This window comes from Ptychodera flava, unplaced genomic scaffold (assembly GCF_041260155.1).
Source record: "Ptychodera flava strain L36383 unplaced genomic scaffold, AS_Pfla_20210202 Scaffold_112__1_contigs__length_238456_pilon, whole genome shotgun sequence".
NCBI classification, from domain to species: Eukaryota; Metazoa; Hemichordata; class Enteropneusta; family Ptychoderidae; genus Ptychodera; species Ptychodera flava.
In genome coordinates, this window is record NW_027248294.1 from 97,461 (window position 1) to 124,751 (window position 27,291).

At 38.7% G+C, this 27,291-nt stretch overlaps 1 protein-coding gene across 5 annotated transcripts in view; it reads left to right on the plus strand.

Annotated features, from left to right (window-relative positions):
- The window catches only part of LOC139126639 (ABC-type oligopeptide transporter ABCB9-like), a 96,560-nt gene extending 69,284 nt beyond the window's left edge, over positions 1 to 27,276 (plus strand). For 4 of the 5 annotated variants that reach the window (XM_070692699.1, XM_070692696.1, XM_070692697.1 and 1 more), the window contains 2 exons: positions 12,622 to 12,728; positions 19,680 to 27,276. In XM_070692699.1, coding sequence (XP_070548800.1) covers positions 12,622 to 12,728; positions 19,680 to 19,988 — 416 coding nt within the window. In that variant the 3' untranslated portion in view covers positions 19,989 to 27,276. The remainder of the gene's footprint in view (positions 1 to 12,621; positions 12,729 to 19,679) is intronic. The other variant, XM_070692700.1, reaches the window with a different exon arrangement.
- The last annotated feature ends 15 nt before the right edge of the window (positions 27,277 to 27,291 follow it).

Here is a 27,291-nt window from a genome sequence, read left to right on the forward strand (position 1 = left end):
GGTCAATGTCCTTGTACCAAGTTTGAATATAATCGGTTGAGATATGCCTGAGTTATGGCTCTGTACATGAAAAAATCGTAACAAAATGGCCGCACGGCGGCCATATTGGATCGTATCACAAAAAGAATTGACGTGCATATCTATGACATTGGTCAATGTCCTTGTACCAACTTTGAATAAAATCAGTTGAAACATGCCTGAATTATGGCTCTGTACATGAAAAAATCGTAATAAAATGGCCGCCTGGCAGCCATATTGGATCGTATCACAAAACAAATCGACGTGCATCTGTATGACATATGAAGTAATCCTTGTACCAAGTTTGAATGAAATCGCTTCGGGCATCTCTGAGATATCTGCGTGAACGGACGGACGCACGCACGGACGCACGCACGGACGCACGCACGCACACACGCACGGACACGACCAAACCTATAAGTCCCCCCGGACGGTGTCCGTGGGGACTAATAAATCACTACATAGACGGTGAAGCGTTATTCAACATGATGAAATCAAATGCAAGTTCAGGGAGATCGGACACAGAAAAGCCCTTAAATTGCTTGAAACCTTCGGAAATTCCGCAAATGTAGAAATCGGGAGCATGTCAGCGTTCGAATTTTGCCCTAATAATGGCATTACCCTGAAAACTGACGTTAAATACTTGTCATAGGCAAAGGATACGTAATAAACATGTTTGTCTACTGTTGACATCAGTCAGCTGGCAGCATTACAGCATGAGCGATCATGATTTTGATCAGTTTGCCACTGCGGCATTTTGCAGAGCTTGTCAAATTTTATGCATAGAATCAGTAAATTATTTGACTTGCTCTCGACCAGATTCGTAAATAAATTTCAAGGCAGTCAGTCACGCTAGCTGGTATGTTAAATTTCTCAATCATACTTGGAAAACTACAATGCAAACAACGTAAAAAACACTAATTTCCGATTAGAAAATGAAAAACATTTCGAGGTTATTTTTGTAAAACACATTTTTCTGTTTGCTCAACGTTTAAAACCTGGAGCATACCTACCTTGTTCTGTAAAATCTTGAATACAGAGCTTCAATCCATTGTTTTGCTTCAGTTAATATTTTATTGAAAATTTTATTTAACATTTTATTGAGCATTTCCGTGAAATGTGGTGGGTAATATATGATCAGTTACGATAGTAATTTGTTGGCGAAAATGTATAGATGGCAGTAAAATTGCTACAAGTTTTCAACCCTTTGACCTTTGATCTTTTGTTTTGAAATTTGAGACCCTTCGACGAGTGTTGAACGTCTGCGGCTAAAAATAACCAGCACGTCCCTCCAACTATCGCGCAAAGTAAGAAAAAAAATCAGGTTGATTTTCGTAAATTGCAGCACAGCCGTCACCCCTCCCAGCTTCTTAATTCCTGCGGACTTACCGCGGACGTTTTAATGCCGCGGAGATACCTCGATCATTAGAGCAAAATGGACTAAAAAAAAAGGTGTGAATGGCCCAACACTCCAGCCTGCGGTAATGAGTTCGTCATGAATATTCACGGCACCTGAGGTGCGGTAATCACCGAGGTAAACGTATGAGCGGGATACCCCGGAATCCGCGCGAGGTACCGCCTGTTTGAAAATGACCTCCTCCCTTATGGAAATGCAGAAGTCATTGCTTCAGCGTAATTAAGAAGGCATTAAATTGGCCTACAATCAAAGCAGATGATGCTAAGGCACTTGACGAATATGTTGTATTTCTCATGGAGTGTCAATATGCCGTTGGCAATGTGGATGCTGGCAGGGTACTGGAGTATGCGGACAATATCAGACAGATTGTGCGTAAACTTCCATTCTGGCTGCATGACAAGTGGAGGAACATTGTTCAGACCATTAGAGATGGGGATAACACTGTCAAGTTCAAAGACTAGCTTGGTTGTCTTCGTTCGTAAGGAGGCAAGAAAAGCAACAGACCCAATGTATGGGAAGGATATGCTTGCTTCAGAGACAAGGAAAGTTCCCAATTTGTCAGCCAGACAGACCAAGGGTAGACAGCATAGAGAAAGAAGCTTAGCAGCCAATGTAGAATCTTGTAATGTCAGTTCGTTATCTAAAGACAGTGAACAAGCAGTGTCACCAAGAACCGAGCAGAAGAAAACTAGCAAGGAAATTGCCTTTGATAAACCTTGTAGTTATTGCAGGATCTCAATCATGCTCTCAGCTCATGTCTACAGTTTCTGGAAAAGCCTGTCAGGCATAGATCAGACTTTGTCAAAGTTAAGGGACTTTGTTACGGATGCCTCAAGCAGGGTCACCAGAAAAGACAACGCAGAACCAGGCTGTCTTGCAGCAAGTGCAATGGAAACCATCCAGCCATTCTTCACAATGAAGACAGAAATAATAATGATTCCACTATAAAGAATGAAAATGGTAGTGCACAGCAGAATACTTCCGTCAGTGCCCTCACCTGTGTAGACAGTACCACATCAGACAAGATACATTGTTCTACAGGGGCCGGCGACAGTGGAGAGTGCACTATGGCTATCCTGCCAGTTGTAGTCAGGGCTCAAGATAATATTGCTGTGGAGACTTATGCATTCTTGGACACTGGAAGCAATGTCAGTTTCTGTACTGAAGAGCTAGCTAGACAGCTTGGATTGACAGGAAGAAAAATTACTGTCACACTAGACACCATAGGAGCGCCACAAAGTCTCACAACCCACAGGATCAGTGGATTGACTGTCAGTGATCTGGATGGCCATGATTGTATTAATTTGCCACCCTTATACACAAAGGACAGAATTCCTGTGACAAGAGAACACATACCTACACAGAAAGACATTGAAAGATGGGATCATCTAAGGGAAATTAAGGTGCCTTCACTAAATGCCAATATCGGACTATTAATTGGGAACAATGTTCCAGATGCGTATTCGCCAAAGGCAATTAAGACTGGACCTCATGGGAGTCCTTATGCAGCTAAAACAGCAATTGGATGGATTTTATGGAATGTCATTAGAGGAGAGGAAGGCCCCAAAAGTAGCTTAGCAGTCAACAGAGTACAAGCAAGGGTCTTAGAAGAAAACAGTCAATTGGAGCAACTGGTCAGAAATGCAATAAACCTAGATTTTCCAGAACGGTGTGTGGACACCAGGAAAGAGCCTTCTCTGGAAGATAAGTTGTTCAGGGAGAAAATAATGAAGTCAATTAGATTTCAAGATGGTCATTACTCCATGGATTTACCTTTCCGTAAGAAAGATGTTGTGTTACCAGACAATAGAGACTTAGCACTAAACCGCCTGAATGCACTGAAAAGACGGATGGTGAGGGACCACAAGTTCTCCGTAGACTACAAAGATTTCATGAATAACCTATTAGAGAGTGGTATGCTAAAGAAGTAACAGAAGGGGATAATCATGCAGAGTAATACATGTAATGTTTGGTATATACCACACCACGGCATTTACCATCCACGGAAACCCCATAAAATAAGAGTTAAATGTATTTGACTGTTCAGCAAGATGTCAAGGTGTGTCATTGAACGACACACTGCTGCGCGGACCAAACCTGACAAATACCATTGTGAATGTTCTGCTGCGATTCAGGCAAGGGCCAGTGGCAATGATGGCTGACATTGAAGGTATGTTCCACCAAGTCAAGGTTTCTGAACATCATACCGACTGTTTGAAATTCCTGTGGTGGCCAGAGGGAGACTTCAGCAGAGGACCCAAAACTTTCAAAATGGTTGCTCACTTATTTGGGGCAGTGTCATCACCTGCATGTGCAAATACTGCACTTCATCAGACTGCAGTAGACAATAAGGCAGACTTTGACCGTGAGGTGGTCGACAGCATCTTTAGAAACTTCTAAGTAGATGATTTCCTGAAGTCTGTTGATACAGATGAGCAAGGCTTGTTGCAACAGCCAAGGCAACAAGAGAACTCTGTCAAATAAGGTGGGTTTCGTCTTACAAAGTGGATTTGTACAAGTGAGGTGGTTAACGACTCTATACCAGTAGAAGATAAGGCGAAAACATTACAGCATGACCTTAACTACAGTGATCAGCAAGTAGAAAGAGCTCTTGGAGTGGTATGGTTGGTTGGTACGGACACATTTGGATTCAGGATAAACTTGAGACCTGTGCAACATACAAGGAGAGGTATTCTCTCAATGATAAGCACAGTCTTTGACCCACTAGGTATTGCTGCGCCATTTGTTCTACCAGCCAGAATGCTATTACAGACTCTCTGCAGAAAGAATATTGGATGGGATGACCCTATTGATGCAGATGACCTCAATAAGTGGAACAGAGGGCTGGAAGACATCGTGCACTTGGAACAGCTCACCATTCAAAGGAGTCTAAAACCACAGTATGTCTCAATCACTTCCTATCAACTGCATATGTTTTCTGATGCCAGTGATAACGGCTACGGGATTGCTGCTTACACTAGACTTAGTGACAACAGAGGTCAAGTACACTGTAATCTATTGATGGGTAAAGCCAGAGTTGCACCTTTGAAAAGGATCACCATACCAAGAATGGAATTGACAGCAGCAAGCTTTGCAGTCAAGTTGGCTCACATGATTACTAAAGAGACTGACTATCCATTTGACAGGGTTATCTATTGGACTGATAGCATGTCAGTGTTACGCTATATCAATAATAGCACAGGCAGATTTCACACCTTTGTAGCAAATCGTCTTGCTACCATACATGAAGGGTCGAAAGCAGAACAATGGAGGTACATTAACACTAAGGAGAACCCAGCTGATGCAGCTTCGAGAGGGTAAACATGTCAAGGACAACAGGATGACAAAGTTATGGTTAAAGGAACCAGACTTCCTGATAATGGAAGAGTCCAAGTGGCCTAAGACAGAGCTATGTGGCGCTGTGCCTCAAGATGAGCTGCAAGTGTCATAAAGGAAGATCATCATTCAATAATGCATAAGCTGTTAAGCAGATATTCAAGCTGGGTAAGGCTGAAAACTACAGTTGCCTGGATTCTGAGACTAAAGGAGAATCTGAAGAAACAGATAAGAGGAAGTGAGAAAACTTCACAGAATAATAGTCAGAAACCAGACTGCCTGGCCACAGAAGATATGAAAGCAGCAGAGATGGCAATAGTCAAATATGTACAAGGAAGACATTTCCCTGATGCCAGCAGCTACTATGAATACAAGTATCATAAATTAGACCCTATTCGAGATATTAATGGAATTGTAAGAGTTGGAGGAAGACTATCTCGTGCAGAAATCCCAATAGAAAGAAGACACCCAATCCTCCTACCAGAAGACTCGCCAATCACTAACTTGATATTGGAGGACATTCATTGCCACACAGGACATATGGGAACCAACATCACACTGACAAAACTGCGTGAACGATATTGGATTCCAAAGGCCAGTGTCAAGATCAGAAGTATAATAGTAAGTAAGTGCGTTCATACTTGCAAGCGTTATAGAGCCAGATTGATTACACAGAAGATGGCTGATCTACCTGCACAGAGACTTGTTATTGGAGAACCACCATTCTCACAGTCTGGAGTAGATTATTTTGGGCCGTTTGAAATCAAGAGAGGGTGCAGCACAGTCAAACGCTATGGAGTGCTGTTTACTTGCCTGTCCATTAGAGCAGTCCATATTGAGGTTGCTTACAGTCTTGACACAGATTCGTGTATAAATGCATTGAGAAGATTTGCTGCCAGAAGAGGTCCTGTTCGTAAGATGAGATCTGATAACAGTACCAATTTGATTGGAGCAAAGCGAGAGCTCAAGGAAGGAATAGAGAAGTGGAACCAGTCCCAAATCCACTCCAGCTTACGTCAGGAAGATATACAGTGGGAGTTCAATCCACCCTATGCTTCTCATCACGGAGGAGCTAGCTAATGTATTCTGGAGAAGATGGAGCAGAGAGTATCTGACTTGTCTTCAGGAGCGTCAGAAATGAATGGATCCTGAACGAAACATCGAAAGGAATGATATTGTATTGGTCGCTGACAACGTGCCAAGGAATCAGTGGCAGATGGGCAGAGTAGTAGATGTTTTAACTGATGAGAGAGGGCTAGTACGGATTGCCAAGGTTAAAACCAGAACCTTGATCTTGGAACGTCCTATTACTAAATTGTGTGTTATTCTGGAGGCGGATGTATAAACTCTATAGAAGCATGTTATCGTATTGTGGAGTAAACTGCAACATATCATCTTCGAAGAGGAACGTTAACACCCAAAGAGACTATTAGTGAGTAATCAGACATCCATTGGACTGTGTAAATGACTCCTTCATAGACATTTGCTTACTCAAATCATTTGATATTCTATAAAATCAGAGTACGAAATTATTCTATATTTCAAAATTTGAATGCTAGTAGTCTTAGTCGTTTAACTAAAGTTGAAGTCAAGTTTATTCAGTAATGACATTTTCCAAATGTTTGGCAACTCATGTACAGTCTGCACGACGACCGGGCTTTTCCGGTACCATTGGATGACGGGTAATATAGGCAAGAATGGCGTCTTTCAGTGGCGTCATTGAAAGTAAACAAAAGCCAGCAATATCGCCAAAATAAAGACGCGGTTTTCTCATAAACTAAGGTATATTTTCACTGTTTTTGAGATGGTAAGTGTCGGATATAGGTCTGAAGAATATTGTCGACAAATGTTTTGGCAAGATACATATTTTAAAATATAATTTTATCAATTTTCAATTGGGTAGCTAAAATTACTTGATTTTGAACGAACTCAACTTTCAAAACTTGTAATTTTTGGTCTAAAGAGACAATCGCCAAACTATGCCGATTAAACGTACCCCATTGTCAATGTAAACGTAAAATAAAGTCATCTGGGTCACTAGACACGCGATCGTTGGCAGAAATGGAGCGAATTCACGTGTGTGAATATAGGGCAAAATACGAAAATTTTGTCAATTTTGTGGCATAATCCTGCTGTTGAGCACGACGCTGCTTGAAAAAGGCTGCTTGTGTCACTTTTGGCATAGCTTCCACAGTACGGTAAACGGGTGCTAAAGTCCCGCCCGCTCGGCTGGTGACCTCACTGCACGAAGAAATGAAGGGTACATTTTCTATGGGGTTGACAGGACCTCTCTTTGAAACTTTGTAATTTTTGGTCTAAAAATCATGTAGACAATTTAGTATGAAAAATAAGGCCTTTAGGTATTACTAATTGTTTAAAAATGATTAATCGTTTCTGTGGTTCATTAAAATGTGTTCTCAGCACAGTTAACTTTTGAGCAAAACAATGAAAAACCCTAAAATTTTCAAGCCGATTATGTTCCACCTTTAAGTACCGTCAGACTAATGCAAACCTCTCCAATCAGCAATGGTTTACTCCTGGCAACATACAACTTCATGTTACTCATCGGGGGCTTGCCCCCTCGTCGGTAATTTGCTCTGATTGACACGATTTCGAGGAACTTGCAGTGAAAACCATTGATTGACACATGTCAAATCCCAGTCGTAAGGGCGCGAAGCGCGGTACTAGCCAATCCCTTTCCATTTTCTTGAATGCAGCTTAGCTGATTATCATTGCCCTCAAAGTATGACTCATCAGCTATGCCTTAATAAGGTAAAATAGGCGTAGATAATCAAGAAAACACAGGCTAACGACGTGGCGGGAAAATCGCATATGTTGTAAACAAATGCTCATGAATAGTATCACATGACATCTCAAAGCTGCGCCTATTGGTTAAGAGGCTAGACATAATGAGGTCATGCATAATGAGCTGTCGTGTATTACTCACTCGTGCGTGGTCATTCATAGCTTCACCGGCGAGCCACTCGAAATGCACAAAACTTGCACAATACGGAATAACTCGTCGGCGTATGAGCACATTTTCTGTATTAATGTAATGTAATAGAGGTTGCTAATTACAACTGCATTCAGAGGTAAACTTGTGGTAGCCCGTATTTGTTGAAAAAATCCCAACAACTAAAATTTCTGTCGATCTCACAACTGGTCTGCGATCGCAGGCAGTGTTGCAAGTGTACGTTCGATCAAGGGTCATACTGCTGCCCGTCACTGCCCTACAGGCAATTTACCTTCCAATATCTGTAATCAGTCGATATCTCTGTACCTGAGCCCATTACACTCTGTAAAACCGAACAAAATAATAGTCCCAGCCGTCGTTTTTCCAGCGAGTGTCAACGATCATCTGTGGTATGTCCATGCAACGATGATCGTATCCGGTATTCACACACTCAGTGACACTGCCCGTCAGGAAATTATATGGATGACAGTTTTGAGACAGGATTCAGTAATTGTGAGTAAAAAGAGACGCATATTTTGTAGCTTTCTATAAATGTGGTAGTACTCTTTCGGGGCTGGTACACAGCAGGGGCTAAACAGCAGCTCTTTGGTGTTTTAAACATCGAATCTTGACAGTACGGCAGTCGACGGGTAGTTGGACCGGTCGGGATGTTCATGTGATCGCTACATTTAGACCTTTCAATGTAGGTTCGTTCAAACAAAGCCATTTTTGTACGGTTTGTACCTATCTTTATTTCTACTCAAGAAACATCATTAGCTTTAAATTTGATCAGTAACTTTAAGAATCATGTGAGTTTCTTGTTCTAATGTTTTGATGTTATCGACAGCGGTCAACTCTCGTCGAAGTGTCAACCATTTATGCGGAGGGTGGGAAATTTAAGTGTCATAGAACTCGTGCATACTGAGGTTGTCAACGTCTTCAAATCATCAAGAAAATAATTATTTTAATTGAATAAATTACGAACAATATCAAATTATTGTAAAATATCTTCATATGATGAAAAAAATTAATTTTTATTTTTACCCTAGCGATTGAACCCACCCATTAAAGAAAATGGTTTCTAACATAAACACATGCCAATCACCCTACAACACCCAATCAAATCGCTGGTACCGGCCACACCTCAAAAGCCGGGTTATCGTGCAGACTGGTAAGGAAGTTCAAATTATTCATATATTGGTTAAAATTGGTGTTAATTACTCCAAGTATACCTCTGCATAATTAAAGGGGCCGGGATGTTGCCGTCTGGCTTTAAGAATTTGATGTTGAGGACGCTCTAGCGCATGCGTAGTACAAGAAGAAAAGGAAGAGGAGATTTGAGAGACTTCAGGAGATTTTGCCTGAGTCGAGAGTCTTGTGATAGAAGTAGCATAAAGTTCGCGGCTAATCCGGATACAGAGGTGTGTATATTTTGTGAACACTATAGAGAGTCGTTTGATGTCCTTCAAGGAGTTTTATTTTTCTGTTTTGCTACGATGTTACCATCGATGCGTCGGTCACATGTTTACAACGGACATGGAACTCAGAATTTGTACTGGTAGAACACATAACATCTAGACTCAAATCTTGACATTGAAACATCGCAGAAACATCGCTGCATGTATTAGTATTGGTTATAAAACAAATAGTATCCTATTATTGTGTACTCAGAAGTATCCTATCCGAATCAAACTTTAGAGTTAGCTAGCAAGCATTTGAATGTTTCTCATTGCGTCCGTTGGTGGCGCTATTTATCAAAACAGTATCTTATGCTAATGTAGTGTTTTCTCCTGTAATATTTCAGTTTACGTGTTTCTTATGGTGCGTGTTACTGGTGTGTATGCATTTGTATACACAATCTGCACAAGCATTCAAGTGCAGTGTGCGAAATTAACGTTGGTCCGACGGTCCGAGACCGACAGATTTCTCGTCGGGCCGAAAGTTTTTAGCAACATGTCGGTTCTTAATATGACCGACTGGAATTTGGAATAAATGATGAAAATTTCTCCATCAATACCTGTAACAGACGCAGATGATGACTGACTCTGAATCATGTGATTCAGACTTGAATGTCGTGCACCTATCAATGTTTTCCGCCTTTGGAGTGAGGGGCAACAGGGTATATTGATCGCACTTCGTGTCCTGGTAGTGGGGAATTCGATCTCTATGGTACGCCAGACGGGGGGGGGAAGGGTTGACATTAATGTCGCAACAAAGTAATTTTTGGTCTTGCGACTTTTTACATTTACGAAGAGTCTAATCCCTCCGATCGACGCGCAGAGCACGGTGCAGCTGATTACATTCAGATCAGTATGAATTACGTCCGCGCATGCAGATTCTAGCAATGGAATGCATTGATTTTGGTGCAACAATGTGACACAATATTATAATAATGCTTGTCTAGTGAGTGTAAGCCCGGTAATGTTAGCATATCTGTGTCATATGATAACAACACCCAGAATCACTTCACTAGTTCCACACTTTACATGTAAGTGTTTGGAATTTACATGTACACAAATGTACATAATACAGCCCTTCATTTTATCAAACTGACTCCGTTTTCTTTGCTTTGATTTTCCATTAAAGCGTTCAAAACATCAGCGGTTCATAGAAGAGTTTAAGACAAAAACCTACTACGAGAACAGTGCTGTTGACTAAAATAAACATATTAGGTGTTGAACATGGAGGTATTGTTTTACCTCCATGGTTTTGAACTACGCCCAATACAAGGATAAGATGTTACACGACAGCCTTCGCTATCTGCAGTCGACAGGCAAGTTCACGTTTCGCTGCGTTTGTTTGTGGACCACTAGAACATCTTGCTTTTGCTCGTTGGTCTTCAACCAAAGTTCACAAGGCCGACTGTTACCACGATTTATCGTGATAACAAATGTACATTTTATAAAACAGAGCGGCCTTATCATTAACAGTTTTGTTTAGTTGCACGGTCCGTCGTGTATACTCTCAGAGGCCGAGAGTAGGGCTTCAAATTGTTTCGATGTATACCGTTTTACGACATGCAGGAAAAACTCACCGTCATCCTGGACTGTATAGGCCTAAATGTCGCAAAAATTAAGTCTTTTAAGATTTTTACGGTATCATTTACTGATCGTGTAGCGATGGTTTTCAGCAGTATCGAGTGTCTGTCAAACTTTTCAGTGTCATTTTAATAACTTTAAGCTTTCAAAGGGCGATGAGACCCAGCAATCACTCAGGCAAACAGTTTGATCAGAAAATATGTGGCATTCATGTTGTCTGCAATTTCTATAACTGAGAAAAAGTTACGATACTTGTCCTTTTAATTAAAAGTATAACTTCATCTGTTTCTTCATGAATACAAGAGAGGTCATATTTAAGCATATTTATTGAAAAATTTTGAAAGTAATCCATACGTCATATCAAAATACATACCAGGTATTTTCTCCCTTCTGTTTAACGTTACAATAAAAAAGTCGTAGTGATCAATGTTTGCATAAAAATTAATTCATACGCTCTCCTTACTCATGACTGTTTTCAGGGTACTAAGTTATTCACTCACTCTTCTACCACCTGCGTTGGCTTATTTCAGAAGTGATTTTCAGCGCGCCAACCAATTTCAAATCACAATATCACATGCCTTGGTGTAGTTTACAATTGTACTCAGCAATGCAGAGAACAACATTCCCCATAGAAAGTCGACAGACAAACTTTCTCGCTTTCATCATCCACATGTAGCCAGTGCATGAACCTGTATTCCCTGGCCCCTGGGTGTTTGACATCATTTTATGGTCAGAGAGTGGGGGATTTGACATGGCTAGAAAAAATGTCAAATTCTCCTGTTAGTCCCATAGTCCCCCCTGGTGGAAAACATTCAATTTGATAAATGTGTGCCCATGACAGATCCTGTCAGATTCCAGATCATGTAGATGAATATTTCATGATCATTTACTTACACTATTCTGCACTATGTGAACAATAGTCTTTTATAGTGAATACTTGCTGAGTCTATTGATAAAAGGACATGAAAAATTAAATATTACAACATTCAAAAGCATAGTATTGGTGGAGAAGTTGACTTTAATGGTCGTTAACAACTGCCTTCATTGAGGACCAGCAGTTTTCTGTAAGGACCTGAAGCTTTTGCTTGGTGCAGGTCCTTATGACCTGAAGCTATTTTCTCTTAATTTCGCACACTGTTCAAGTGGCAAACATACAGTGAAATAAAGACTCAAGTTTTGTGGCAATCAAGGTGTCATTTATTGTGGATGCTACTACAGGCCATACAGGCTCTCCTATCACCCCAGACCACACCTCCACCTGAGTCATGCATTGCTGCCACTTACACTGTGAGTGCCCATCCATACACCACCATTTTCCAACATTCCATGCTGGGCATATCATGAATTTAATTCTGTGTTTATCATTTTATAATTCTCTTTTCCATAAGCTACAGAGAGATCTATGGTTCAATAAGTTTATGTATTGCATAGTATTGCCCTGTATAGTGTGCATAACACACATTTGTTTAAGTGTACATATTAAATAATTGCTGAGAGTGTGCAGTGTGCATTCTATCACTGGGATAGATAGAATTATGTCACATTCTCAGTTCTTGCAATCATACTTAAAAGTTCACTGTGGCAAAAAACTTAAAAACCACATAATAGTGCTCTGAAATGATGTAAGATGTAAGTAAACAGGGTTAATAGTATTATATGGCAATTTCTCTGAACTCAGGCTGAGCTAAGCATGATGGCATGTACTGGCATACGACTCGCCCAATATATCATCCATGCAGCTTTCATTCACATACGCCGTACTTTCTGAATTCAACAATGCCATATTGTTGTCTGCAATACAGAACTTTGAACAAAAATCAACAGAATAAGCCAAGTTTCCTTTGTTCGACTCCCTGCAGGTGGTCAGAAACAAAGAGTTGCTATAGCAAGGGCTCTGATCCGAGATCCAACAGTCTTACTCCTGGATGAGGCTACAAGTGCTTTGGACTCAGAGAGTGAGTACTTGGTAAGTGTACATCGGGAGGGGGGAAAAATTGTGGCAACATGCTGCACATGTCAATGTCAAAGTAACATGGAGCTTTAACCCTTTGAGTACTGTAATGTTTCCTACCAAAATTTTTATGAATTTTTCTGTAAGGTTTTTGATAATTTTGGAACAAACAGACATCACATTTCATGTAATTGTTTTTCATCAAAATTTTGGCAAATATCTGAAATTATATTATATCATGTACCATGCGCCATTCTGATTGGACGAGAGCTCATTCCACCGATGCTAAAATACTGTTTTAGCACTGATAGCGATGGTAAAACGGGCCCCTAAACAAGCATTTTCGAAAATTGCCCGATCAATGCATTTGAACGTACCTATCTAAACCATAGACCCTCGAGAAAAACCGAAATAGTCCACTTTGTTTCAAAGACCGAAGACCGAATCTTGATACATAGATAAAGTGTGGGTCTGTAACTCACCTCTTGGTGTAAAATAAGTTGGGATACATGATGAAACTAAGACATCTCTGAAGCAGCACATTCGGGGTGTGATGCACACAAATATTAGGGCGACATAGCGCGCGCCGCACCGTGAACTTTGCGGGAGTTCAGAAGCGATCCTACCGCTCTTTAAAATGAAGATAGCATTCGTTCATACACAAATAAATTGACACTTCCTCACAGTTACGGTATATCAGATATTCTTTACCAAAGTTTGGGCTGTAACAGACCGGGGATGTCCTAATGATGTCGACCATGAAGTTCAAAATAACAATGGAATAACTCCTGGCGACTGCGACGAAATTTGACATCAAATGCAACGAGCAGTGTCAGCGTCCAACTCTCCCTGCACAACTGTTCATCACAGTTGCAGTCATCGCAAGTCTGGATTATTTCAAAACTGCTTGTTTTCTGTTACAATTAACGTCCAAATTATCCATCAAAAATAGAATCTGTAACTTCACTGTGGCACCTCTGAATGTCGCGACGGTCGAAGTATACCGTATACACGTATGTGATACAGAATGAGACAAATCTATTTTTAGTATGCCAAAAAAGCCAGGACTATTGTTCTTATGTAAATTTATGAAAAAATTGTTACTTTTTTCTTTTGATTTGAACTCTTGACCCATTTTCTATGCGATGGCAGCAGGTATTTATGACAAGTATAGTCATAGTGTTCGTGTTGCATGCGAATAAAATGCAATGTTGATATGAACATAATGCGTATTTATCGTAGGATACTGTGTGCCTGTACGTAATCCCAACTTATAAAAATGCTTGGTCTCGGGCGCAGAATTTCCGACGTTCGATCTCTCAGACGTCTGTTTTCTGCATTTCGGGCTTAGAGTGATGAAAATACCCATTGGCAAGTAAGACAACAAAGACACGGAAATTGATATAATATAATAGCAATAACCCCCTTCGCAGGAGGGTATAAAATTGATTTTGGTACAATTCGCTCCATATAGCACTCGCCTATCGGCTGACGTGCTATATGTCGCGCATTGTACCAAAATCTCGTGTATACCCTCCTGTGGCGGGGCTTATTGCTTAAATAATTGACTAGGGTAAATTTTGTAAAGGTGACAGACATTGACTTTGGTGCTGAAAGGATTTAGTCGTTATTGAAAAGTTGCTGTTTTGGGGTCTACCATTGTCAGGATCAGTGTCGTGCCCTGTAAGTTCAATCTAACATAGTGCAATACTAATTCAAAAATGTTCTCTCTTATGCCAGAAGATTTTGATATGTGCATAGGTGAAAGGCTGACTCAAGGAAATCTTAAGAAATTTGTAACTTGTTCTAATGAGCTAATAAAATTTTAGAAGTTGAATGGCATTCTGTTCAGAGAAGTACTATCAGAGTGTCGATCATTTTAGACAGCCACCTGACAAATTGACCAGCTATTAACTAATTATTGCACACTGTTTTCCCCATCAAGAATATTTTCATCAAAGAATTAAGAGGATACGCATGTGAACCACCACTTCCCTGATGACCAATAAATGACACTTTGTTGCCTATTTGAAAAATTTCTTACTGTACTATGTGATACCCCATTTATCTAATCGTCTCAAAACGGACGAACTACGAGCAGACCTACGAGCTTGTACGAGCAAAGTATGAGTGACGTAATGTGCCGTACTTTCAAAGTACGAGTGACGTAATGCAGGTCCCAAAATCGACAAAGTGAGCGTCAAGCTGAGCGTGGAAAAACAAAAACAGCGTCGAACTGAGCGTTGAAAAAAAAAGACAAAATAGGATTCGAAATGAACGTAGAAACATGCCAAACAGAATGTCAAAGAGGGGTTCTGAGTATGGGTGCTAAAATATAGCAAATATGAGAAATAAACACGTAATGACTTGACTGATTTCAGCTTGAATATAGCAAGTATGGGAACGAGTTCAAAACGTCTTTCACGTTGGTAGGCCCTACTACTGACTTTGCAGCACTAGATTTATAACACTGTTGACAAAATCTCAACAACAATAACTTGTGGGTTCATCGTAATTGGTATTGCATGCATTAGTGAATTTTCAAAAATGACATTCATAATTACATATATTTCAACTTGGGTAGCAAGAAAACCGACGACTCTGAGTGACTGGCATTGGGCGTTCGTTCGTGTGCAAACATCGCGTGCAAGTTACAGACGATGGGCGTACGGTGGGAGTAGGCAATAATAGCGATAAACAAAACGGCCAGTTTAGCCTACCCGGGATATTGTAATACATGTATACGTCATCCACCCTCTGATGTGATTTTCCTCTAATTAACGCCAAATAAAAAAATATATATTTGTAAAAATACATTATTACGTCGACGCCGACTTCATTGACATCGACAAATCGACGTCAGCATTTATAATACGACTGATGCCTGGAACTTATCTACCGAACTGAGTGTAGCTAGGTAAGTTTGGAATGTGATGAGTTGGTTTTGAGTGATGTTTTTTTGTTGTTCAGGAGCGGGAACGAACGAATTGAATATAGAAGTATCGAGCATCGATATCTTGTATGGCTTCTGCAAGCTCCGCGATGACAAACAGGAATATTGACCCCACAGTGACCTGACTATACCATTATTCAATAGGCGGGGCCGTATTCTCAACAATACACACCAATAATAGTGTGGTTCCGATAATGTGCTTTTTAGCTCACGTGTGTAAACACGTGGGCTATTGTCATAGCGATGTCTGTCTGTCTGTCTGTCCGTGTGTGTGTGTGTGTGTGTGTGTGTGTGTGTGTTGGTGTGTGTGTGTGTCTGTCTGTCTGTCTGTCTGTTTACACGATAACTCAAAAACGCCTAAACGGATTCAAGTCAGATTTTGTACACGAAACCATGTGGTTCTTGCAAGAACTGATTAGATTTTGGTTAGTGTGGCTTGCATATTAATGAAGTTATGCAATATCGAATTTTTCCATACAATGGTTTCCCTATGGAGACGGTACTGACAGTGTAGACATATATCAAGAAATACTGCACAAAATTTCAAGAAACTTTTCACAGATGACAATCAAAGAACATTATGATGACACTGTGAGTGTCATGTCAATTATCTTCTCATTTGCATATTTAATGAACTTTTGTTATTAGTGAGATAACTCTGAAATTCCTGCACCAAACTTGATGATACTTGCAACAAATATTGATCTAATATATATCTAATTATATTTCGAAGCATTAGGCAGTGTCAAGTTAAGGTGAAGTACTACGAATTACGTCAAAATTAAGTTGTGGTGTCATTTTCTTGAAACTTTGCACAAATATTCTTGGAAGTTGTGCAAGTGCAAAAATGAAATAAAAAATGGGGGTCACCACGCTTGTTTCCATGGAAACGGACGTTAAAATGGCATCGTTAGAAATAAATAAAAATGATATAATTCACTTAAACTAAAGAAAGCAATTATAAAACGCTTAGTAAATGAGTTAATTTTAATAAATTCCAAGACTTAAGATCCATATCTATTGAATGTATAGTTTTCATGATGTTTGTAAAGAATTTTTAACATAAGTATCGTTTACAAAATGACGATATCGAAATTATATCACTACATAATTTTCGAACTTTCTTCCTGTCGCTTTGAATGGTGTCATTTTGACCAAACTTGGCGAATAAACTCCTGACATAATACCATTTAGTTTACACTTTTAATAAAAGGGTGTCACCACGCTACTTTTTACAATATCTCCAGGTGAATGGGTAATTTGCGCCATATAAATGGGAGAGAAATGTTAATTTTTCACTCATATTGAATAAAAAACAGCTTCCTAGGGGGTCAAAATATGACAAGGTTATAGGTCACATGTATTTCTAAGACACTGGGTCAAAAAATTAGGTAAAACCGCAATTTCAACAATGACAGGTGATGTTAAATACATGCGCTACAAAATAACCCATTTGCGGCAGGCTGCAGTTAAATCTGCGCAGAAACGTTCTAAAGCGTGTGCGCGTCCGAATTCGTCGTCCTTTACCTTAATAAATAGCTCATTTGCATATTTTATGAAGGTTTGTAATTAGTCATATAACTCCGATATAACTTCACCAAATGTGATGAAATCTGCTGCAGATACTGATCCGACTGATATCTAACTGTAGTGTAAAGCATTTAGTAGTGTTAAATTAATAGGGGGTTCATTTGCATATTTAATGAACTTTGTTATTAGGTATAAAGTAAACTCTCTGAAATTACAGCACCCAAGTCAGTGAAATTGAGTACAGATATTGTTTTGATAAATATCTAATTGTACTGAGAAGCATTTGGCAGTGTCAAGTTAATAAATAGCTCATTTGCATATTTTATGAAGTTTAGTAATTAGTGGTATAACTCCAAAATAACTGCACCAAATGTGCTGAAATCTGCTGCAGATTCTGATCCGACAGATATCTAATTGTGGTGTAGAGCATTTAGTTGTGTGAAGTTAATTAAGGGTTCATTTGCATATTTAATGAACTTTGTAATTAGTGATTTTACTCCAAAATTAAAGCATTAAATTTGATGAAACTTGCTACAGATGTTGATCTGATAAATATCCAATTGTACTGAGAAGCATTGAGCAGTGTCAAGTTAATAATTAGCTCATTTGCATATTCCATGAAGTCTTATAATTAGTCATATAACTCCGAAATAACTGCATCAAATGTGATGAACACTACTGCACATATTGATACGACAGATATCTAACTGTGTTGTAAAGCATTTAGTAGTATAAAGTTAATAAAGGGTTCATTTGCATATTTAATAAACTTTGTAATTAGGTATATAACTCTGAAATTTCGGCACTAAAATTTGGTGAAACGTGCTACAGATATTGACTTGATAAATATTTAATTGTGCTATGAATCATTGAACAGTGTCAAGTTAATGTAGGGTTTATTTGCGTATTTAATGAACTTTGTAATAAGTGACATTACTCAAAAATTACAGCATTAAATTAAATAAAACGTGCTACAAATGTTGATCTGATGGATATCTAATTGTCCCATAAAGCATTGAGCAGTGTCAAGTTAATTGACAGCTCATTTGCATATTAAATAAAGTTTTGTAATTAGTGATTAAACTCTGAGAGTAGTGTGCGAAGTTTAAAAAAACCAGCTACATATAGTGATTACCTATATCTCATTGTTCTGTGAAGTGTACTACTATTAATGAACCTGTTGTAAAACACGTGAGCATAATCAGTTCATATCTGGTTACATATGTACCACAGTTTACTTGCATCGAAGCGTGCGCGTACTACCGGTATATGCACTGCAGTGCAAATACCAAATACATTATTCCATACCTGCATGCAAATGAATAGAACAGCGCGTGATCCTTGTCTTTCAATGTGTGTCGCGTAAACTATTTAAAATGTGTTCGCTTGTGTTTTTAGTTCCTTTGTTTTCTCGATAAAATAAACAGGGGCAAACATATGTAATAATAACAGAACCCCATGGCGAGCGAGCAAGCTTGCCGTACCTGGGGTATTTGCACTCGTGTTTGCGTTGATTCCGGCTGTCCTTTCACTCGCTGCGCTCGTGAAAGCACGACCGCCGGATCCCCCGCAAACACTCGTGCAAATACCGCTGGTACGGCGCGCTTGCACTCTCTCGCCATGGGGTTCTGTCATATTATTCATTGTACACTGTGATTAACATAATGTGGTGATCAGATTATTTCGAGGTCATAAGCTGACTCGCGAGCCACGCAGGTTTTATGTCTGTGAAATCATTGCACTTTCGAATTCCAGAAAGTAAAAAAGATCTACAACGGCGGTAGGTTCAAGTGCATTACAATCAATCGAGGTCTCTTCCTTGATGTTCGGACATTGCAACCTCTTCTTTGGTTCTTCTTTAACAGCTTAATGTTACAATCGACGTCTGCAAAAAAGTCTACCATCGTGGCGTATAATAAGTCAGAGAGTGTCGCGTCGTCTCCAGTCTTGACCCGTACGTACAGACTCGTCCGAAAGTCAAAGCCTAAAAGTATTCCTCCGCACTGCACTGAACCCGCTCTCACGACCAAAAAAATAATCATACGAAGTTCACACCTGCTCCTACTTCCGAGTTTCGAATATATACACAGAAAATGTGTCTAAGCGTTCGTTTGTCGTAAAATCCTTTCACATAAACAAAAATCTTTCATCCATGGAATACAACATAGTCCTAGGCGTATTCATAAAAAATTAGGTCAAAAGGCATGTGAGACTTACAGCTTGCATACGTCACTCGTAATATGAAAGTACGAGCCAGTACTTCTGCTTGTACAATGACAGTTTCGAGACAATTACATACCTCGATACCCAGACCAAGGTACGTACAAGCTGACTGGTGAAAATTGGCACAAACAGCGCCCTCTATAGAAAGCTGACGACAGTTGTAACATGATTGATCCATAATGCCATGGTGGTAAGAACGTTTGCAGTCTTCATTTCTCAGTAATTTCCTTATGACATTTCTTCCTTTGCACCTGTTTCAGGTCCAACAGGCAATCTATTCAAACTTTAAGAGCCGTACTATCTTGATCATTGCACATCGTCTGAACACCATGGAGAAGGCCCATCGCGTTGTGGTGATTGACAAAGGTACAGTTTTAGAACAGGGAAACCACATGGAACTACTTGCTAAGAATGGAATGTATGCACAACTCGTCCATAGGCAACTCCTTGGCACCGATGATTCAATTCCCAGTTTGGATTCTAATCCACCTTTGAACGGATCAATGTCCAGCGTGCCATTGAATCCACTCAATTCCATAAACATTTATTGCCAGTGTGCGCCACAATAGGATCCACTGGATGAGGAATCAGATGCTTCCAGCTCCGTTGGAATTACATTTACAGTTAATTGGGTCCAGTGTGTGATAAACATGTGTCAGATACTAAAACTGCATGGGCTTTTGATGTGAAATGTAGCGTGTGAAAACTGGGAGATGAATTGGAATGTGTGAAATAACGCTATCACAATTCAATGGTATGTGACATGTATTAAAAAGGTGCAGGTGTGCTTTTACAAATGGTTGCACAGGGTACTGTGGATTCCTCTCAGTAAGAGAATAAAAGTGCCGGTAACCCATGACAAGGATTATCCTGCAGCAAGAATGTTTAATAAGTTACATTTATAATGTACCCATGTCCATCCTGATGATCAGGAATGATCAAAAACGGGAGAGTTTTGAAGCAGAGGAGAGTTTTTGGATTGGTAACGATTGTAATAACATATTGCACTATAAGTTGTTTTTCTCGTTAGACTTAATGTTTTTGAGTCTCGTTATATTTTTGTATGGTGTTTATTGATATTTGGGAATTTGTCGTGCATGTTGTTGACTTCTGCAGAAACATTGTATGGTTTGTGAATGAAGCCTGTTTCAACAATTATTTCCATATTTTTACGCAAGGCGGAATAAAAGTAAAGCCTCAAAATTCAAGGTTTTCCCCATCATTTGTAAAATTCTGGACATGCATGATAAATTGGTTTATTTCAGCAAAATAGCATACCACGAGATTTTGACCAGTTCACGACATATATGCACGAGCAATATAGCGAGTGCATATATATGAAGTGAAATGGTCAAAATCGAGAGGTATACCGTCGCTGGGTGTGATTTATTGCTATTATATCATAACAGTATATTGAAATTCTGGCGCGGAACGTCATAAAAGGACTTTTCCTCAAGCTGAGAGCTAAGTGCGCATGCCAGCCGTGGTATATCGCTAATATACCACGGTTCTTTTCGCGTCCCGACCAATCAGATCAATGTATTTGCAATATCAATATACTGGTATGATATAATACCCAATATCACCTGGTCCTATCATCGTATCAGCATCAGTGTTATTTGTGCTGCATCAGACACTTGACTTGGTCTCATGTCTGACACACAACAAAAATGACACTCATGCTGATACGACACAGGAACAGGCGATGCTGGGTAATAATTAACCTCTAAGTAATGATATTTAGACATCAGGAGTTTTGTAATGTCAAAGACAACTCACAGAAGGAACAATACTAGAATATTAAACTTATCATTTTACACTTCCACATTTTACACGCACCGGTACTCTGTGACAAGTGTACCAGTTTCCCACAAAAATCCACATTTGATTTACTCATTTGATTTTGTGGCCAAATAGGCTAATATCTTCATCACATTTGATGGAGCAAATTATCTTCTCAAATATAAAAATTTCTCACATAAAATTCACATCAGATTTTCTCGCATTGTCATATTCAATAGAGTATTACAGTGCTGGTCACTCTCTGTCAACAGTCATTCTGCCACGTTCATTGACATTGGCAAAATATATGTGATATGTAACTTTAAATGGCAGTAGCAATGAGATGAAATGGCATTTAACAGGCAAAAACTGACATAGCAAACTGAAATTAATGTACTGTGTTCAGTGCATATTGAAATATGTTTTGACAGACCATTGGTACACTGTAAAGTAAAGTTAAGTATAGTATATTGAAAAAATTCTGAGTTTCTTTCAAGATAAGATACAAGTCTTAACATTTTGAGGCAATTGCCAGTATCAAGTTTTTTGTGCACTTCTGAAGCAAGACATGCATGTAGCATTTGGTCACAGGAAAAATGCTTGTAGTTTCACAATTTTATACAGAGATAAGAAATTATCTAAGAGTTGTATGGCCACAGTTTATCTCTGAAGAAACAGAGTCAGAATAGAGTATAAATGCAAACCCATGATTTTGTTGTTTTAATATTTTAATGCAAAGATCAAATTCAGCAAACAGATCGTGAGATGTGGTTATACACATTGACTGGCCATACTCAGATCACAACATACCTTTGTTTTCAGAGTTGCCTTTAAGACCTCCTGAAACCGACTATTTGTGGCAACTCACCAGGCCACAGAAAAACAAATGTGTCAGTGTTTGCCCTACAACACATTGTTAAACTCATCCATTTTCCTCACTAAAAACCAAGATTTTTTACCTTCTCGTGTCTATTTATAGACAGAGAAGGTATTAGAGTTGAAAACCAATATGCTGCTGTCAAGAACTTCCGTCTGTCAAGACTTCCGTCTGTCAAGATCCGTTGACGTCATGCCATTGTGATGGGTCATATCATAAACTGGTGGGGGTGTTCATGGCTCAGGTTGAGGTGTGGGAGAACGATTTTGAGCTATGACAAAAATCAAAAGGGACTTAGCGGCATAGCCACAGTGTTAAGCCTTTCTCCAAGGTTTCTTAGTTGACTACAATCTATTACAGACTACTGAGCTGACGTTAGGGGTACTCACTTTGTGTTTGCTCACTCTGTGAGCGCTAGTGTTTGGTACTGAGTTGCGTGGATATCCCCTCATGGCCTCACGTGATCTGGGCCTGTTGCATAATCTGCAGAGATGATCATATGCCTCCGAGTCTGAAAACTGTCATTGTGCAAGCCTGTCGGCATTTTCCTTGCATTTTTTCTCATTTAATTTTGCAAAATATCGGCGAGTACCTCAATATTTCAAGATAACCCTATCTTCCCAATCGTTTCCTGGAGTTTCAGAGTCATATGAACGAAAATGAGTGAAAGTTTTAGACAGGAAAATCGGACGTCGGCCATGTTCAATGTTTACAGTACAATCAGAAGTTTACGTGGAGGAATTAACCAACAAACACAGGAGTGTTCATGATGCCCGCCCTCTAGAGGCAGACCCTCCTATATGAAGTACCACATTTGATGCTTGTGGAAAGCTTGACCACACAATGGAACATTTAAACTTTTAGAAAATGACAAACTGAATAAGAAGGTATTCAGAAAATGTCAAATACTGAGGAAAAATGTGCAAATATTCAAAATAAACAGGTTAACTGATTGGTCAGCTATAAAAAACAATGAAAATGTTTATGATCAAAAGTTTTTGAGATGCGCACATTTTAACAAATACAGAAATTATTAACATTATAAATATAAGACCAAACTATTTTTTCAGGGATGGGACAGGTTGGAAATAAGGGGTGAGAGACAAAGGCACTCCTATTGCTGCATGTGGATGCAGCCACACCATTTCATTTACAGCATACTTATTCACTGTGTTGTGTTCAAGTTCCAATTGTACTGACTGTCATATAAGGATAACATAAGCAAATCAAATCAAATTAGAAAAGGATCAATGCTGTTGTGTGGATTTTGCTGAACATGGCTGATATTTCGCCCTATATATTTGGTATCCAGCAAAGGCATATTTTGATGTAAAGTCAAAATTAACACTACATTGCTGACAATATATTTTACCGTTTCTGCATGAACTTTTCTTTTTTAAATTATAGTATATTAGTACTTCAAACAGATTAACAGTTATCGTGATGTCAACCCATAATTTTACATCACAAAGACTGTAATTCTGCCAATTTTTTTTGTTTTTCAGTCATTTTATAAATTTTGCACTGCACAAGATGATTGAACAAATTGCAATGTTTGAATTTGTAAACTCGAAGAATAAAAATCCTTTGGTCACAAATTAAATTATTTTTTGAAAAGAAATTTACTCTTAAACACTTTTAGCATATATTCTTTACACGGTCATGTATTTCAAGGAAAATATGCCTATTAAAAACAGTAATTTCTTCACTTTCAATTTTTTTTCAATACTATGACAATTATCAGCCATGAGGTTATACAAACACAAGACCAGATAAGCGTTTTTCATCATTTCCACAGGACTCTTTGGAAAATCCATTAAAAACAGTTAAAAGTGACTGGAAATGATCACTTGGTATACATTTAATTTATAGATGCCAGGTTGTGTATTTCACATGCACTCAGGTCAGTAAGGAAGTGCGTCATTACTATTTTGGACTGTTAATTCTTATTTCTGAATTGTTTAACTTTTTTCCACATTGAACTATCTTTAGGCAGTTTATACTGTAGCTTAGAATTTTTTTTGATTGATGTATTTAATCATCTTTTGGGTTCTTTGGGTCCATATCCCACCTCATGCCCCTACATCATCAACTATTTACCAACAACTCCATGCCAACAACCAATTACCTGACCTGGCCACACATTAGAGAAGGTACAGCGTCATTGACGGTATTTTCTTTTTTGTTCACTAATCTCGGAACTGCAGAAAACACTTCAACCTTCAATTTTATTTTCTAAAATGTATGTGTGTAAAGATTGGACCTTTGACCTTATCCAATGAACCAATGAACCATCCAATGAGGTTGTACTTACATATTCAGGACACAAGATTGGACCTTTGAACTTTGAACCTGGATGACAGTTGTCCAAACTATTGCCCTGTTGGTTAACAGTTCCAAATCTGTAAACCAGTTAATAGCCTTTTGTAGGTACATAAATGACACATACCATGTGAACTCAGGAACTTTTGATGTGATATATATTACAAGAGGGCTTATTTGCACAAGTCTTGCCGAAAAACCAGGAAAAAAATATAACATCTTAGATATAATTCTGATTGTAATTTGTGACAATGCATCCTTACCAAATGAACCACTTTATTACAAGAGGTTGTCCTTACATATTCAGAACACAATTGTATGCTCTTTATGCAAATCCCGTACTTTCGATACCACTATCCAAATTCCTGATTTCAGCAAGTGCATTATTTTGAACTGCTTGAGAATTGTAACAGGTCTTTGGATTCTTTCATAAAAGTTTTTTGCAAACAACTGCCTTTATACAGCAATAAATGTTCAAGGGCATAATAAAACAGCACAGTATGGATCTGATGTGCCATTGGGTTGAAAGTGGATATGCAATTTTGACATGCAAGTGTTCAGTTACTTGAACAATACAATACTATGGACATCAATCTCTCAACCATGGAGAGAACATAGTGAAACAATCTCAACAATATTGATTCCGTGAATCGTTCACTGAACAAATATTACTGCCATTACATTTGCCGAGCTATACATAAAAATATGTATTTTTAGATAAATTATACTGAGTAATTTATGCTAAACAATAACTTGCACATATTTACATTTTAATTTGACATGTTTATTCTCTGAAGAGCAATAATTAATAGTCAATAAGTAGCTCGGTCTTCATGTTTTTTTTAAATTTTAAAGCACAAAAAATTTACATAGATTTATCACAGGTACAAAAAGTATTTTTTCTGAAATAAATATTCAGAAAGTGTATAACCAGTAAAATGTGGTATAATGATGATATAAACGTCTGAACTATTCAAACCTGTTGAATATTTAACCGGAAAAGGTTAACTTATTGTATTCTTCAAATCCAATACTTTGTCACCTTTTGGTGATTTTGAATTACTGAAAAGACACTACTCTTCACAGATTGGAGCTGATGTGTTAAAGGTCAAAAATAGAAAATAATTCAACCACCAAAATTAAAGAATGGTCTTAATTAACTTTGAAGTGATTGAAAATTAAGAAAATTAGAAATTTTCACTGCAATTGTCAAATCTAAATGTGTTTTAGTGAATGCATGGAAAGTGAACTCAAGTGTTTTCTCCCCGAAAGCTCATCAGACGACAATTTTTTTTCAAAAGTGTACCTTAGGAGGGCGAGTCCCAAAACCCGGACCGAGACGAGTCGAGACGAGACCATAATGACCCCTCAGGCCAGGCGTTGTAAATACATTATAGGCCTATATACACACTACAGAAAGCTTGCAGTTTATTGAGAGTGTCAAAGATTGATGCACAAAGCAAGATATAGCACAATCAACGATTGGAACAACTGAAAACAGATTTGTTTAGGTTTTTCAACTCGAGTTCAAGGCGAGCTCGAAACATGCGAACTGCGTCGGCATTTTGGCCTAAGCGATAAGCGCCAGATTCAGATTCTACTATGATATCTACTGTGAATTCAAAATAGGTAACCTTGTATTAGAAACATACATACAGGAGATTTAAGTAATCATTTTTTAGAAATTAGATTCACCATTTATAAACACATTATAGGAAAGTAAACTGAGAGCTCAGATGTTTAATTTTATTACAGTGACTCTGCATCATTTTTCTACCCTAACGATAGTACACTCATGTATGTTATGCCGGGATGTTATGTGTGTGGAATTTGAGGCAGCCTCAGATTAAGATTCAGATTCGGAGGGCTAAGTAACCACTGACTAGAATGTACGAAAATGAACAAGCATAAGTCGATGGTAGGGGTGGGATATCACTTCTTTGACTAACTAAGACAGAAGTGGAACAACGTCCTTTTTCCCCTGGCATTGATACAGATGCTGCCTATGTGCAAAAAAACCGTACCTTTTCTATGAGTAAGATAGGAGGTCTTTTGGTCTCGTCTCGACTCGTCTCGGTCCGGGTTTTGGGACTCGCCCCTTAGGAGCATGGTAGGAAGTGTTTATACATTTTTACAAAGGGTTTACTATTAAGTATTATTTGTTGACAAATATTTGCTGTCATTGTCGTTTCCCTCTCAATGCACCAAGTGTTTCATTAAGTCAGAGCAGCGACTCAGTTCATTTATACTCATTATTAGTTGAATACCATAAATTACTTCATCGTCTTGTTCAACGTACATGTCTGTAAGCCAGACTCGTTGCACCTGTGTCTTCACCACTACTCTTTCAGAAGATGAAACATAGAATGTAACTTGACTTCTCAAGTATAAGTCGACAAAAGTTTTGAAGTCCAAAGACAGTAACTGTGACCTGCATTCAGTAGCAGATGTAGTAATTGTATATAAATTCAGCGTGAAAGGCTTATGGCAACTTTTCAACAATGCCAGAACAATGTGAGGGATGTAATTGAAATAATAGAATGAAATTTTTTACAGAATGTAGTTGATTAGGTCCAAGTTTAAGCTCTTATTTATGATCAGCACCAACTGTGATGGTGAAACAATGGCTGTACGTGCACAATGATATTTCACAAGGGTTCAGCAATAAATGATTTCTGCCTTGAGTATTTACCTGACTAGGGACTCTCTTTGTATAGCTAATAATTTGTCACACAGCTAACAATGTAATGTTTTGTATAATGTTTTACATCATGTACTGTATGTCTTGTATAGGTGTGTGTGGATGCATTTATGTACTTTGATTAAATTAAAAACTTCACAAATCTGAAGTTGGGCTGGTTACCTGTACCGAAAAACCTTGTATGTCTCTT